At 43.1% G+C, this 16011-nt stretch overlaps 1 protein-coding gene across 1 annotated transcript; it reads left to right on the top strand.

Annotated features, from left to right (window-relative positions):
* Nucleotides 1-2083: 2083 nt before the first annotated feature.
* dusp1 (dual specificity phosphatase 1) lies at nucleotides 2084-5521 on the top strand. The gene is made up of 4 exons (XM_084692229.1): nucleotides 2084-2736; nucleotides 3013-3158; nucleotides 3306-3525; nucleotides 4253-5521. The coding sequence occupies exons 1-4, from the start codon at nucleotides 2367-2369 to the stop codon at nucleotides 4606-4608; spliced, it is 1092 nt and encodes a 363-aa protein (XP_084548355.1). The 5' UTR covers nucleotides 2084-2366; the 3' UTR covers nucleotides 4609-5521.
* The last annotated feature ends 10490 nt before the right edge of the window (nucleotides 5522-16011 follow it).

Below are 16011 nucleotides of genomic sequence, written 5' to 3'. Positions count from 1 at the left end.
CATCTGATGATGGGAAGTTAAAACACAGTAGGCCCAAAACATTTTTTTGTGCACCTACATTTCCCTGATGTGTCTGTACAGACACGTCTACACCTTTATCAATAAATACTTTAACATAACAAGTCCACATAACAAGTCCACATAACAAGTCCACATAACAAGTCCATAACAAGTCCATTCTCATTCTGACCTCTGTCTGGTTATTCACAGAATATTTCAACATTTCCTGCATGCATAGTGTACCTTGTTCATGGAGAACCTTTTTGGGTAGCCTACCAAGTACATACTGTTTTCAGAACGCGGGGTTCCTTTCAACCCACTATGTTTGTTACATTCCAGCTGCTCAGTACGTAGCTCATAGTTGACTCATCACAGACGTGTGTGAGGTAGGCCTACAAAAAATGGGTAAAGTATCTGCTAGATACATGGCTTCCCGCCAGTGCTGTTTCTTCCTCTCTCTCGCTTGTCCTTTCTAACCAACACTTTTTGTTGAGATTTTCCCCCTTTTAGATGCAACTGTAGCCAAACAAAGCATCAAAAATTCTGCTTTTCTAAAACTACTGAAAGTACTACACTGATGTCATTACCTGAAGGCTTTTACTATACATCTTGTTGAATTTGTTTATCAATATCCTGGCCTGGCTTGGTGTACAAACAAATCATTATCAGTGTGTTTATTTTCATAATTAATTAAACTTACATCAACAAGTATTAAAAAAGACGTGGCTTACATAGAGTTTATTGCTAAAAACAAATGATTTATCAGTGACTAGTTATATAGTGTGTGTGTGCGATGTGCATAAAGTATGTGTGTACAGTTATAGTAAGAAGATGTATAGCGCATGCCTACCCTAAACGTTTCAGATATCTATGATGGAATGTGTAGGATGAGATGATGCATCATTTGATTTTACATGAGATGAGCATATGGCAACAGTCTCTGCCTGTTTGGAAGATCCATGGCACGTTTTGCAAAAATGAAAAACAATACTAGTAAGTCTTTGTAGTTAAGAGAAACACCCTCCTTACCACAATGTTTGTCAGTCAGTAACCAGCTTTTTTTGTTCCTCTTTATTACAAGATATCTGAAGTGCCCTGTTTGAGTCATCAAACCACACGGGGGATTGAAAAGGGTTTCCCAGTAACGTTGTTTAGTTTTCAATCACAGTGTAAGGTTGTTCTGTTTTTAGGCTATATTTACATGCATAACTCGCCTTAAAGATGTCAAGACCAAATAATACTTCCCATCTGCTGTTTTCTTCCTGTAAGCTCAATGTTTTGTTTCCACCGTGTGGAAATTTACTGGACCCCAAGTTTCTATACAGTGATTAACTTTTATGGTTAGCCTTTGCTCGCGCGACATTGAACACTATGTACCTCTGCCCAATAAAAACAAAGTATAAACTTTTATGGCCACCATAACAGGTATTTACTTATTATCTTGATATTTGTCAACCCTCATTTGAAGGAGAAAAATAAAAATATAATTGAACAATAACATAATGGAAAATTTGTCAAATTCCTCATTGGCAGACCTAGGCTTCAACTATTTAATTTAATGATCCTGACAATTAATTGAGGATGACTGGGGTAATCATCCCAATGATGACAACAATGTGCATCATAATGATAACCAGCCTATTGTATTGTGGAAACATGGACAAGTCATGGCAATGGCAAAGTCTATAAACAAATATTAATCCAATTGTATCAGCATGAATTAACTTGTAGAGTATTGAATAACTTAGGCTACATGTAACGTCATATTTCTAAGGCCAAACACAATATGCTTGCTTTTTTTTTCGTTAAGACGTACAAACTATGCATTTGAAAAACTGTACGCTGTGGAGAATGGAAGAAGTTGGTCTGCAGTACATAGCGTACATGTCCCACATCCAGCCTCCCAGGCCCCATCAAACTCGGTATCCTTCTCAAGAGAGGGCTTGGCTGTGTTGGCTCAATGACACAATGACGTATGTGCAAAGCGGGCCAGGCAGATTGCTAAAGTGGGCGGTGCTTGACGTCATGTTTCTCATTCACAAGAAGAGGGTTACTATAAAACCCTATGCTGAAGGACCTTGCGAAGACACAAGCTCTGAACAACTCCAGGGAAAGTAAGAATAATTTTGTACAAATGAACAACTAGGACCCATGACAATAGGGAACAGACGGTTTTGATAAGCTATTCCTTTTTTAATTTTCTTAACCTTAATAAGCGTAACAAGAACAAAATAACGAATTTTCTTTACACGAGGAAAAGAAACCAGTTCTCCACGGATACAGTTTTCAGGGAAGAAAGACAGTCTATTTTTCTTCAACAGCGCTTTATGTTTTTGGATTTTGACTTTTAAGCACGCCGCCCTACTATGGTGATTATGGAAGTGCCCTGCATCGACAGTGCGTCCCTCCGTGGCTTGTTGGATGAGGACGATTCCGCTTGCCTTGTTCTGGACTGTCGCTCATTCTTCTCTTTTAATTCCTCTCATATCCCCGGGTCTGCCAATGTGCGATTCAGTACTATAGTACGCCGGAGAGCGAGAGGGGGCTTGGGACTTGAACACATTGTTCCTAACGAGGACCTCAGGAACAGACTCCTGACAGGAGAGTATCAATCAGTGGTGTTCGTCGATGACCGGAGTTTGGACTTCGGCCAAGTGAAAAAAGATGGGACCCTGATGCTTGCAGTGACAGCTTTATGTCGTGATCCATGCGGTGCCAGTGTATTCTTTCTTAAAGGTAAGGAGCTTATAGACAAAACTGTCCATGATTTTATGGCAGGCCATACGTACATAGAGTCTAGTGTATACAATATAGTTGTAGTTACACTGTACCTAACAACGGCGCACAACAAATGTGAATCACAGCTGTCACCGCACCAGCTGGTGTCTTGCGCTGTAGAATAAACACATTGTGCCAAAATAGCGTGTTAGACAGCTGCTGGTGTTTAAAGCCAAATATCGATACGTGGAATTGAATGTCCGGCAGTACCCTAATATAGTGTTGTGTTGTTAGGTGGCTTTGACACATTTTCGTCGGAGTTTCCAGAGATGTGCACCAAACCATCCCCTCCACAGGGTCTGAGTTTGCCCCTGAGCGCTAGTCGACCCGAGAGCGCGGGCACGGGCTGCAGTCCATGCAGCACACCGCTCTACGACCAGGTATGTGGTGCTCACACTTTCTGAATGTTCTAATTAGGTTTCAAGTTATTACATGTATCAATTTTGTCAGCCCAACATTGTAGGGCCCTTATTTAATCGACCTGGCATTGACCATCCAACTCTCCTTTCATGTTTGTGATCTTCTAGGGTGGTCCAGTTGAGATCCTGCCCTTTCTATATCTTGGAAGTGCCTACCATGCATCTAGAAAAGACATGTTGGATATGCTAGGGATCACAGCCCTCATCAACGTCTCGGCCAACTGCCCAAACCACTTTGAGGACTCTTTCTTGTACAAAAGTATTCCAGTCGAGGACAACCACAAAGCAGATATCAGCTCCTGGTTCAACGAAGCTATCGAGTTTATTGGTAAGTACCTTCAAAACACCCCCCTCTCTTAACTGCCAAAACATAATCACCAAACCCAGCCATTGCCATGGAGACCTAACACCCAGCCCCCTATCCTCTCTCCCTTTATTCTGGGCCTTGGATTTAAATTTTTGAAAAGTTCCCTCCAAAATCGACCAGCTGTCTCAGCCCCAGATCCCCTGATCCACCACAATAGTGGTTACATCATCACCCCTCAACCCTCCTTTTTTAAAGAGGTGCCCCCTTTTCATGTTGAACCACCAGGCTGAGGCCCCAGTCTGCTTCAGTAGCCTGGTCTGGCTTGAATGGCTCCCTCCTCACCCCTCTTTGTTCTTGCTAAACAAAGGGTAGATTCTCCACGCTCACTGCCAGCCTTCCTCCCAGATCAATACCCTCTGCAGGGGGCAGCCACCCCTCCCTTATGTCTATTCATACTCCCTCCTTAGGGAATAACCCCCAAGCTTGCACCACAAACCTCTTTAACTGTTCTTCCTGTGTCTGAATGAAGGAGACCACTAGCAGCACTGATAGGCTGGATTTGCAATTTAAAACATAACTAATGAAGAAAGTTGTGCTTGATTTTAGGGTTAGGGTTAGGTTTTTGTTGTTGTTGTTGAGTAGTTTCACTGATGTATACAGGAAGTAAGGACTTTACAGACCACTCTGTTTTGAATGTCACTTTTACACAGTTTCTCACCTTTCTCTTTCTTCTCTCTCCCTGTTTCAGACTCGGTGAGGAACAAAGGCGGACGAGTTTTCGTTCACTGTCAGGCCGGCATCTCCCGCTCCGCCACAATATGCCTAGCCTACCTCATGCGCACCAACCGTGTGAAGCTGGACGAGGCCTTCGAGTTTGTCAAGCAGCGGCGCAGCATCATCTCCCCCAACTTTAGCTTCATGGGACAGCTGCTGCAGTTTGAGTCCCAGGTCCTGGCCACCTCCAGTTGCTCCTCCGAGGCTGGCAGCCCAGCCATCAGCAAGAGCAGCACTGTCTTTAACTTCCCTGTCTCCATCCCAGTGCACTCCACGGCCGGGCCACTATCCTTCCTACACAGTCCCATCACCACCTCCCCCAGCTGCTGAACCCTCCCATCCGTGGCTAAACATTGGTGTAACAGTGTCCTAAAGTGAACATAGACGCCGGACAAAACGGGGAATGAAGACATTCTGGAGATGGATATTTAAAAGGCCAATTGTATGGCCAGTGGTGTAATTCCATGGACTATGACATAGGTTAGCCCCCATTGTGTTGACAGGATTATCTCTCGCTATCACAAGTCAGTATTGTTGTCACGACATCCTGTGTTAATGGGAACGAGCCTCACTCTTCTGCCAGGCGCTACCACACCTCTTTACAACAAAGAGCATGTGCATGTACAAGGCTAAGACTGCTCAGGTCATTTGTAACTGAAGTATTTTACCCCTTTTTTACAGTAATTGTACCATGTGATACTGAAAGTGGTGGCTGATGATAATTATTATCATTCACTATGTCCTCTAGGACTCACTCAGAAAACTTTTATGACCTTTCTTGGCTTTCGGATCAGTTTTATGAGAGCACTGCAGACATCTCGCGAAACAGAATCACTCCTCGGACTCATCGATTTGACGAACAATGAATGTATCCCCCTTCTCTTTCAAAATGAAACTCAGGCCAAGTTTCTTTTTAACTATTATTTCTGTAAGTGGACGGAGATGCCCGTTCAAATACAAATGCCTGCCTTTGAAAACATCATGAAACCCTGACAAACCTGACATTGGGTTAAAACAACCGTCAGATACCTCATGCCTCTGTACTGTGTGCAGCAGCTCTGGGAAGAGATAGAGAACCCCAAAAGCACTAAGATGGGGAACTTTTACTAAAGAGACTGCTTTCTGATATGTGATATTTATTGAACTAAAGTAATATATTTCTTATATATATTTTTGCATATGTTTGTAGTATGTTTGATACAACTGAATAAACTCCATTGGTATTTTTTACTTAAAAAGAGAACTGATGGGCTGCTTACTTGATGAACGCTTCATAACATTTATGTATCATTCACATGGCACAATACATCGATTAACTAGATAGAGAGAATCCCTACTAATACCTACATCTAATCAGAAAAATGACCCCAATGTTGACCTTAAACATGCACCTTTATATGTTATTACAAACAAGGTCAGAAGCATATGGTCATGAAAGAGCGTAAACTCCTATCATGTTGTATCCTGGGATGGAGTGGTGCGATGGAATCTTCCCTGCCTCATATCTGGGAATGCATCATGTGTGTCTCTTATAGGGTCTGTATTAATGTCAGACATTGTTCTGGGAGCACTCCGTTTGTCAGTCTGAACCCAGATGAGGCTATGGCAACAGCAGGGGGCTGAAAGGAGCAGCCAAAGAGCCTCCCTCTACCGCCACAATAGGAGCAGCTGCAAGGCGTTTGAGAAAAGTGTGACAACTAAAGAGCATTCAGGGTGCAGTCAAACTCCATCCCTGTGCCGTCTGTCTCACTAGCCAATGAGGAGACGGGGAGATGGCCATGAAAGGGACAAGAATATGTTTGGGTTGCAAATTAGCCAAACATTGGCTCTGACCTCTCTGTAGTGTGAGAAAAAAAGTGTTTCTAGCAGTGAGTGATAATGTCCCAAGGCCTTCATTCTTTCACTGCCAGAACTGCCTCCGCCATCAGAACAGGGTAGTTGACAAATAAACACTTATTGAACTAAACATCTGATTGACTTCTTCAGGAAAATGCTTGGTTTAAAGCTTAAGAGTAAATCTGTAAATTTGACTAGCATGTCTCTGAGCAGACCTAAACAGAGACAACGATTCTGGCTTAAGTATCAACCTCTTACCTCACCATTAGCTACAGACAAGCTGGGATTTTGGTGACATATGTGTTCCCCTCCCTCCCCCGATCTCACACCCCTCCCCAAACCCCCACCACCATCTCCTGCCCTTCACCCCATTTCCCCCTGCCGCCCAGCCCATCCTTTTGTGTCTTTTTACTTCCTGCTGTAAAGGAGTAAGGTCAGCAAAGGAGAGAAGTGTTAACGTATGTGTGGGTGTTGGCCCTGTGTTGAGAATGTTTCTCACTTAGGGGGGCATTTAAAAGGTCTGTTACCTGCAAATGTGTATGTGAGAAGGAGTTGTATGTGGAAACAAAGAGTCTGGCATGCTACGGTGTTAATTGGCAAATTAACACTTGGGTGTGTTTCTCATGGTTCTTGTTGTTTTAACCCGCATCCAAATCTCTCAGATAGCCATCTGTGTGTATTTTACATAGTGACGCATGCACAGCACTAGCTTCTTAACTACACGTGATCATCATTGCCTTTCTTACATATCAATGAATTGGATTGCCCATTAGACCACACACTTATCCCTTCCCAAAGCTGGCCTAAATCTCAAACACCCACTCACAGATACAATCCTGACAGCTTGGACCTAGAGGTGACGCAGTAATGTCATGGTACAGTTCTCATTGGCTGGGATTCTAGGGATTATAACCTTTTTAGGTCACACGTACACACAACACACACGCACCTAGGTGGCTGGATATACCAATCAGCGCTTTAACTGTACTGCCTCTAAATTACAAGCACAGTTCAACGCTAAACTTGGTCTTCACACTCATCATCTCCCATTATACATTTCCTGGGCACAGTTATGATAAAATGCCTGCTCTTAATTCAACCAATCGTGTTGATAAGACTCAGCATTTCAGAGGCCCAGACATATCGGAGAGCGGGCATCTGAGATTCTGCCCTGGCGTGACAGAGCTGAGGTAAAGGCAGATTGGAGGAGCGATACCCTCCGTCTCCACTCCAGAGCGGCTCCACAGAATGTCAGGACATTACGTATGACCTCATTGATGGGGCCTTTCCGTGCCAGCATGACTTTCTTTCCTCAGCAGCTCTGTTTGGAATGTAGAGGCTGCGACTGAGGTGTGCATTGCTGGCAGGTCTGTTATACAAACTGTAGCTGCTGTGAAAATAGGATTTTCCATGAGGGAGTTAAAGCCTGTTCTGCCTTTTTTGACTGTGGGTGTTGCTGGAACATTAAAGATGAACAAAGTCATGGTTTAATTAATATAAGATTCTAATTGTTCTGATTATTTAAGTAATGCGTCTGGGCAACCAAATTAGATTTAGAAAGTAACAAAAGTGTTACTATGTGCTGAAAGTCCAGTATGGCAGTGTTTTTGTCTGTAGTGACTGCATTTCTGATACCCCAGAAGAAGGGAGAGGCTTGTTGAACCATTCTAAGCATTATCGACTTCCTTGACTCAAAACAAAGCCTGTATTTTTCCACTCTCCAGAGCTGGTGGGTCATGTTCCTGTGAGGGGTTCTCATGCAGACATAAGATCCTGTGTGGAGAATTCTTGGAATGTTTGGCATCCGCACCTCTAAACTGTCTGCTCTCTTGGGGCAGATGATGTCACACAGTTGGACGGTATGGCTATAAGCAGTAAGGTTCTAAACAAATGTGTGTGTGTGTAGTGTAGGGCCTCTGCATGTGTGAAGGATTTAATCATATCTGTGTAAAATCTGAAATCTGTCAGAAATGACCATATGTTGACACAAGGCCTTAAAACTGTATCTTAGTGTAGTGTATCTGATCTTGACGCTGGCACTACTCAACCACTAGTGAAATCTGAGACAGAAAACTTAATGAAGACATGTACCATTTAAAGTTGGTGTAATTAACCGGCTTCACTTGAATAATTGTTTGTGAGCGGCCTCTAGAGGGTAAGAATGTTTTCATTTCTTTCCTCCATCTGAGTTGAGCAATTTAGCACGTCGTCTTTGCGGAGCATCAAGCAGTTGGCGCCCTCTGTGGGAAGAGTAATAATTTTAGAGTCTCACGTAGTACCGCCTGAAAGTCCCTAACGTATCTTAATGCACCTCTGAATGAGATATGGTTTCTCCGATCCATTGTTTACTTTGAAACCATAAGTAACAGTAAGGGGAGCAGCACGTTCTCCAAGCAAGTCCAAGCAAGTTGTAATAATATTAAGTCGTTGCATATGTTTCTTTCTCAAATTCAAAAAATGAATACTTGAATGTTAAGTGAGAAAGGAGACTTCTGAAATTAAACTGGATGTAAAAGCGGTTTTAGGCCATCACAAGATACAGTTTTGATAGGCTTTTCAATACAATATTGTTATGGTGTGTCGGTGAAAACAGTTATCTCATAATAGACCAATGTAGTGCGTGTATTTTGTAATACCCGAAAATCTTCTACTTTGAGACACTTGAGGCACGTGCCAAGTCCATCCCTTCACGAGCCGACGGTTTTATTGGACAGAAAAGCAAGAAATGTGCATGCACGTGCTTTTCTTGTTTATCTTTTCAACCAAATTTAGGCGGGATTGTTTTTTTTAATTAAAGTTGGTTCCTTGTTAAGTTTAGCCTACAACCAGAGAAACGCACGCAAAAAAACGCTTTTATAAAGAATTAAGTGCTTTGCGTTTAGAAAATAATCATGGGAAACAACGAATCATCGTTCATGTCCAGTCCCTTCATCCCATACAATCAGACGTTTAATGCCAGTGGACACAAATGCGCCAGCAGAGACTGTGAGTATTTTGATTAAAATAGCAAATACAACATAATTTGCATTTTGGGTCAATTATGACACACCTCTTTATTACTGTGTACAGTGTTGATTTGTTATCCCCCTAAAGTCTTGGGTGATGTATACGTTGTGATTAATTTAATTTAGACACTAGACTTTTTTCCACTAGATGGCATCGTTTTGTGTATCTGACTCGCAAAGGAGCAACAAAATGCCTAGATCTTAACAAGGCAAAGAACATCTTTTGATACTGTGTAAATGGAATGTTTCAATGTTCTGTTTTCAAGCTTCAAATCTTTTAGATACATATATTTAATAAATATGCATCTTATTCTACTTTATTGTGGTCTCACATTATGTACTTCATATGTACTTGGCTGTAAACATGTGCAATTACCTGTGAAACTCAGGGTATTAAGACATGTGGACATGGAAGTGGTCACTTGAAAGCGGAGAATGTGCTGTTGACTCAAGCAACAGGTGGGGTTGTGTAACATGTCCAGTAAGTTCCCATGTCTATATTTGAAGTCCGAGGGCTAGGGATCCCTCTGGAAGTGTACTCAGACTGTACCTGCGCAGGACCTTGGTGTCACGTTCATTTAATCTGCTGTGAAGTTCAACGACACTGGTGTGCGCTTCCACAAAGGCAGCTCATGAAAGCAACAGGAGGATGATTTAGTGAGGGATTTCAAAGAGTCAGAAGAGAGTATTATATTTATCCACTGTAAAGATCAGTTTCATCTGGATTTAAGCATAGAAAGGGTTTAGGAGTACCACACCATAGTTTACAGTTGAGTTCACATGAATTTACAAAGAGTAATATGGTCTTTTCCCTATCCTCTCTGCTTGGTTGTGCAATTTGTAGATAGTATAATTTGTAGATTAGTAGATACATTGCGAGCAGTAGGAGGCTAGATAATCTGTTATCAGAGATGGCTCAGGACTATCTCCAATGGGGCTCTTAGGTGGCATAAGAGGACTTAGTTAAACATTTAACACCATCTCAATTATTCAAGAGCAGGGCTCTGTTTGCCATTCTTTATGTATGTAAGAGAGTTAAGGCATATTATTGACATACAATAATACTAACCCAATCCATTTTTATATCCAATAATACTGTACTCTTTCTCGTCTGTGGTGCACTGTCTCAGTTAAGATACTCTGTAGAATACTCTAATAATCTCCCTCTCTCTCTCTCTCTCTCTCTCTCTCTCTCTCTCTCTCTCTCTCTCTCTCTCTCTCTCTCTCTCTCTCTCTCTCTCTCTCTCTCTCGAGTCTCTCTCTCTCTTACTCTCTCTCTCTCTCTCTCTTGAGTCTCTCTCTCTCTCTCTGCTACATCACTGGTGCTGTTCTGATGCGCTTCATGTATATAGGACAGTTCTCCTCCATACAACCAGCCAGTGCATTTAAAATGTGTTGGAGATGTAGATGGCCTTTTCAACTTTTTACTGTCTCTAAAGCTCTACTGTTGTGTCAGACAGATGACTAGAAGGTGACTAAGCCTGGACACTCATTGTCTGCTATCACATGAGTTTCCTCATTGCTTTTTCCACCCATGTCACGTGTCAGTAGCAGCATGCGGTCAGTCGCTCGATCCTAAACCCTGTCAGAGTGCACTACAAACAGGAAGGTCCCGCACAATGCATTAGTCAGAGCCTCAGTTTCTCACCCTGAGAGATGAACTTCCTCCTCAGCCATCTCTCAGCTTTCTCCTGTGTTCTCTACAGCTCCTACCTCTGTTCATAGTAAAGCACCCAGCTGGCCAGGGGGTTTGGGCGTAGGTAACACACAGGAACACAGACTGGATGGCCCCCTTTTTGACCCTAATGTGTAAGCACCGGTTAATACCAATTTACAGACAGAACCATTCCCTGAAACAGCCATTCCACATCATAGTTGTATGTTATTCCACATACGAAAGAGTTCATTACAAAAAAAAGCCATTTTACAAATACCAGTATTCACAAAAGGAACTCCAAGAGTAAGTCAGTCCTTGGTTTCAGTTGGCATTCCTCAACCACTGATATTAGCAGAGCTGTCTCTAAGTATCAAGAGTGCTAGAGAGGAAAAAAGTAGTTGAAAATAATCACGGACGTCATGCCAATAGCTTTAGCTCCTGCTTGTTTTGTTAATAAAAGAAAAGAATCCCTTGGGAGAGTAGATGCAGTTTTGGTAGGAAGTTCCCATATTTACAGGTTCCTAAAATAGCCCCTGTCATGTTCCACTCTCAGTATATCAGTGTCCTGTCCGAGGCAGGGGGCCCACACAAGTTTCCCATGTGTCATAGACCAATGTCATGACAAGCCGAGAGAGACAGAGAAAAACAAAAATGGGAACAGTGGGGGAATATGGAGGAGTAAAGAATGTAAAATACAGTCATTGAAAGAGTATCTGGAGCCGGAGAGAGACCCGCGTGAGAGCAGTTCAGAGAGAAGAGAGGATGATTGACTGAATGGAAATGAGATGTGGATGGGTGGAAGGAAAGCCGGGGCCCAGATGGACGGAAGCCCACAGCAGGGATGGAGGTGTCAGAGGTGGACGGCGTGTCTGTGAGACCGACCTTCTCGTTTCCTCCCCTCGAATCAAACGGACGGTTACGTAACACGATGTTCAGCCAGGGCACCGCCTTAGTCTTTCATCTGGGACGAGGAGGGCAAAGCATTGCGGTGCTTCGGCACGCAAGAATTGGGGCGCTGTAAAATGCGACGTGATTCCCTTCGGCATAGCCCTATATTTACCTCTTAGCTCCTAAACAACATCTTGCACATGACCTCATCGTGGGATATTTCAATTGGCTCCTGGCCCTTCCTGACAGCTGCCTTTGATGTGTGGAACGCAGCCACTCTATCGAGAGAGATACAGCACATTCCAGTAATTTGCAGCGACAGCACACGTCTATTCTATAAGGTGTCATTTACAGTCAAAGCATCCTTGACATCACGTTGGAGAATGCCACCAAATATAATAAATGAGCTGTGAATCAATCTACCCCCGTCACTGGGTAACCTGACAATTAAATACAGATATCAGTAGATCTTTGCTCAACAAAGGACCATGGATCATGCTTCTATAAAAATAATTTATTAACTTATTTTCTTGTCTTTATTTTCATACAATTCCCTTTACAATGCTGTTTATGTTGAGGTGGGCCTATGCATGAGGCCGCCAAAACAAGTAGATTTGAATCATAGGAAAACAGGGAGCCTGGCCTTGGGCCTGCTGCTGAGATCAACCCTGCTTCCTGATGCAGCTGCAGCCTGTTCACATGGATACTGTGCAATGGCCACCGTTCCTTGTCTCAATCCCCTCATTGTGTCCTTAACATACCTCTTTTTAGTCGTCACCTAACTATATTACTTTTGCCTTGGAGGACAGGGTCATTTGTTGATATTTGGACAAAGGATGTTAACTGGAATACCTTTTGAAGGAATGACAAGGAAAGTAGAAGAACAGCGTTTCTGTCTGACCCACAGTTGCTGTACTATTCTATTCATATGAAACAGAGATGAAGTGTCACATCTGCTGAAACTCTGTGGAAAAGAGTATCAGGGCAAGGTGCAGCAGCAGTGAGTAAGAGAGGGACACCTGTGTTTGCTGAAGTGGGGTAGAGAAGCACACCTCACAGCTGGTGCACCAACAATGGCTACTCTCCCTCTGGGTATGTGTACCAGAGCCTGATCTTTACCCACCCAGGAGTGCTGCCGACCGGAACATACCTTTTGCCTCAGGGCCCCTTCAGTTTATTAGAGTGCTAGCTAGCAGTTGTTTATTGTTGACTTTTTCCATGCTGTGGAAAGTAGAGGACGGAAAGATGGCGGGGCATTTGCTGCAGCCAAGACCTGGGAGCTGGATGGAGAGAGACAGGAGTTTTCCCCTGAAACCTACAGAACAGTGATTATCTTGTTGCAATTGTTATGAGTGTGAAAAGGGGAGGCCGTTGATGACAGTTGGTATTCAAAATTGGACCCGTTTAACCGGTATGCCATGTCATCTCAATGGTGCCCTTATTTGGGAGATGCAACTGGATACTCTGACTTTGAAATCACCTTTAACGGTTCAAAGGAACAGAGCATTCTAACTGGACATGGCTCTCAGGGGCTTGGACTACTTTTGTGACAGTTGACGTGATTGTACAGTGCACCCACAGCTGTAGAATGGGAGATTTTATCTCTGCCTCAAAGAGTGTCGATTATGTGTCCTTCAGAGTGACACGACCTGAGGGAGAGTTGAGGCATGGTGGAAGTCAAGTCCACTCTGCTTCTCTGTAAACCCGGATGCTTCTATCTGCAACAGAGGTGGAGATTAATTGTTCCCTATCAAGAGGCAATGCATTCATTTGTGCGTTGCTTTCAGTCACTTCTAATGGACGTTGTTGGGAATTGGTGGTATTTGTGCCGACCTCAAGTTGATCTCTGCCACACAGTGAAATGATATCAGTCTGACCTCTGACCTGTGTTGGCTGGGTCTGCGTGGTCCCTCAGCCTCCTCCGTCTTCCCAGGCTAATCTAGAGCTGGACAGTCTCTGTGTCACCCACGTTTCCCTGAGAGGGGATGGAGAGGGGCCACTCGTACAAAAACATTCCAGAGGGAAAAACAGTCTTAGCCTTAATTCAGCCAGTCTCTATGTGTATGTATATCAGTGGAATGGAAACAGAGTTTTGGAAGCAGAACCTGTGTACTGTAATGGTTCATAAGCTACCGTCTGTATTCTATTTGACAGTCTGTGAGGGATGGAAGTTGGAGCATAACACACAAAGAAAGGAGCAGTATACTCAGCATTGGCTGTGTGATTCCTCAAACGTATTGTTACCTTTGTAAACAGCACGTATCAGGCTTTTGTGCAATTCATTCAAACCATGTAGGGCAGTGACATGCTAATGGTCTTTAAAGTAAGATATTCTGAATGCCATTGTGTCGCATAACAGGTTAGAAACATCCATGTATAGGAGGACTAATAACAGATGTACAGAAGTAGCTTACCTCACATTCTTCTCATTACATTGGCAGGTAAATACTGTTCTTTGGTCTCATGCTTGGTGACAACAAAAGCCACCTGACCAATGACAGCCGTGTTTGTACACATTCTGTTCTTGCCCCATCTGTTGTTCCTCACAATCATTTCACTTCATGGAAACATTATAATGTTCCATGCACTGTTAAGCTGTCCTTGCTTGTTTAGAAAGAGGCTTCAGTGTCCTTTTCCCACCTATGGAGAGAATGGATTGTGTGTAATAATAGCCACCCTATTCTGCTCCTGTGGTATGTGGTCCCCCTTCCCCTCCAAGGCTTTGTTGGCCAGTTAGACCCCTGTGGTCAAGGTCAAGGTGGTCCATGGTCTTTGTTAAGGGAACGCCGCAGAATTCCCCTTGGCAAGATGGGAATTGCACTTGCAAGTACTTCATGAGGAATGGGCCTATATTGGAAATTATTTTAGGATTCCTACAAGAAGTAACCTTGAAATCTCCCTGTCTTGGCATGGTTTTGTGTGTCTGTGATGATATCTACATAGTAATTCATACGGTAAGTTGAACATGTCAAGAAAGAATATCTGTAAACAAAGGGAGGTGTGTGCTTTCTGGTTGAAACCACCCAGGCTATATCTTTCAGACTGTGGAGCTGTCACATACCTGCATGTGTGTGTGTGTTTGTGTGTTTGTGTGTGTGGAGCAGTCACAGTCCGATTGTTCCACTATGAGTGATTTGCTGCTGAATGTGTTACTCAAGGAGCAGAAACGCTCAATCACATTTCTGTCAAAGGAATGAGTTATACATTGATTGCCTTCAAGCGCAATGAGAGATTAGATAATTTGATCAAACACATTAAATGGGAGCAACAAAAGTAGACTAATGGATGAAAAGGGGAGAATTGGAAAAGCTAAAAGCCACAAAGCACATCTGCTCGGCAGCATTCCCCCAAAACCGCATTTCTCTTTTTCTACACAATATCTTAGAGCAGAGCAATTTCGAGGTCAAGATTCAGTAGCCTGCAGGCAGATTCTGAAAAACCAGAAAATGCTAGTGGAGCGATTTCCCGAACTGTGTCATAAATTCTAATGACGTTAGCTTAATTGGGATTTTGTTAACTACTAGATTCCTTGTTAAATATTTACCGCAAGTTACCCTCTGTGCTTTTTTAATGGGGGTACACCATGGCACTAGTCACAGTAACTGTTCAAAACAGGACCTCTTGCAACTGAACGACTTCCTCTGTTCTAAAGGGCTTTTTCACTTACACACACATGGATATAAGCTAGTCATAAACACACAAACACATGAAGACCGAGCAAATCAACTTCCACTGAACGATTGAACATGGCCATGGCGAGATGTACATCTAACTAATGCTGTAAAACTAACAGAAAGCATTGTGACCAACCCCTGGAAAACACTTTGTTGCATAGTGAGTCACAGATGGCCTTGAGGTTGCATGTTCCCTTCAAGCTCCCAGCCAGCAACATACACACCGTCACCAACCAAGCCTTCGATGCCTGAAGTGAAATAAAGCTATGGTACTATTTAAAACGCCTTTAATGAAAACCCAAACAGCCCTCATTTCATGCTTTGAAAACGTTCTTCATGTTTTTCGGGCGGTTCTTCTCACCTAACGATTAAATATGGCTGAGACCTCACTTTGTATCGGCTCTCGACTAGCATGGTTGTTTCTAGGGAGAGCTTAATAGGTTCAGGGCTTGTTTGACAGAACTTTGTGTGGACTCACAGTAAATATGACAGAAACATTGACACTCCTGCCCAGATGGTCCTCCTGGTTCCCTTCTGTCCTCATTTGGAGACTGGACACCACTAGCACCTGTGGTCAGAGTCTCTACAATGTGCCTCCAGCTAAAAATACTCTAAAGTTGTTTTGAAAAGAAATTCCAAAGGTGATGGATAGATGATGATATCTTTGGAATGA

The sequence above is a fragment of the Hypomesus nipponensis genome, chromosome 1 (assembly GCF_054491055.1).
Source record: "Hypomesus nipponensis isolate SF chromosome 1, ASM5449105v1, whole genome shotgun sequence".
In the NCBI taxonomy this organism is placed as follows: Eukaryota; Metazoa; Chordata; class Actinopteri; order Osmeriformes; family Osmeridae; genus Hypomesus; species Hypomesus nipponensis.
The sequence above is the reverse complement of the archived record's forward strand: the minus strand, read 5'-3'. Positions and strand labels throughout refer to the sequence as shown.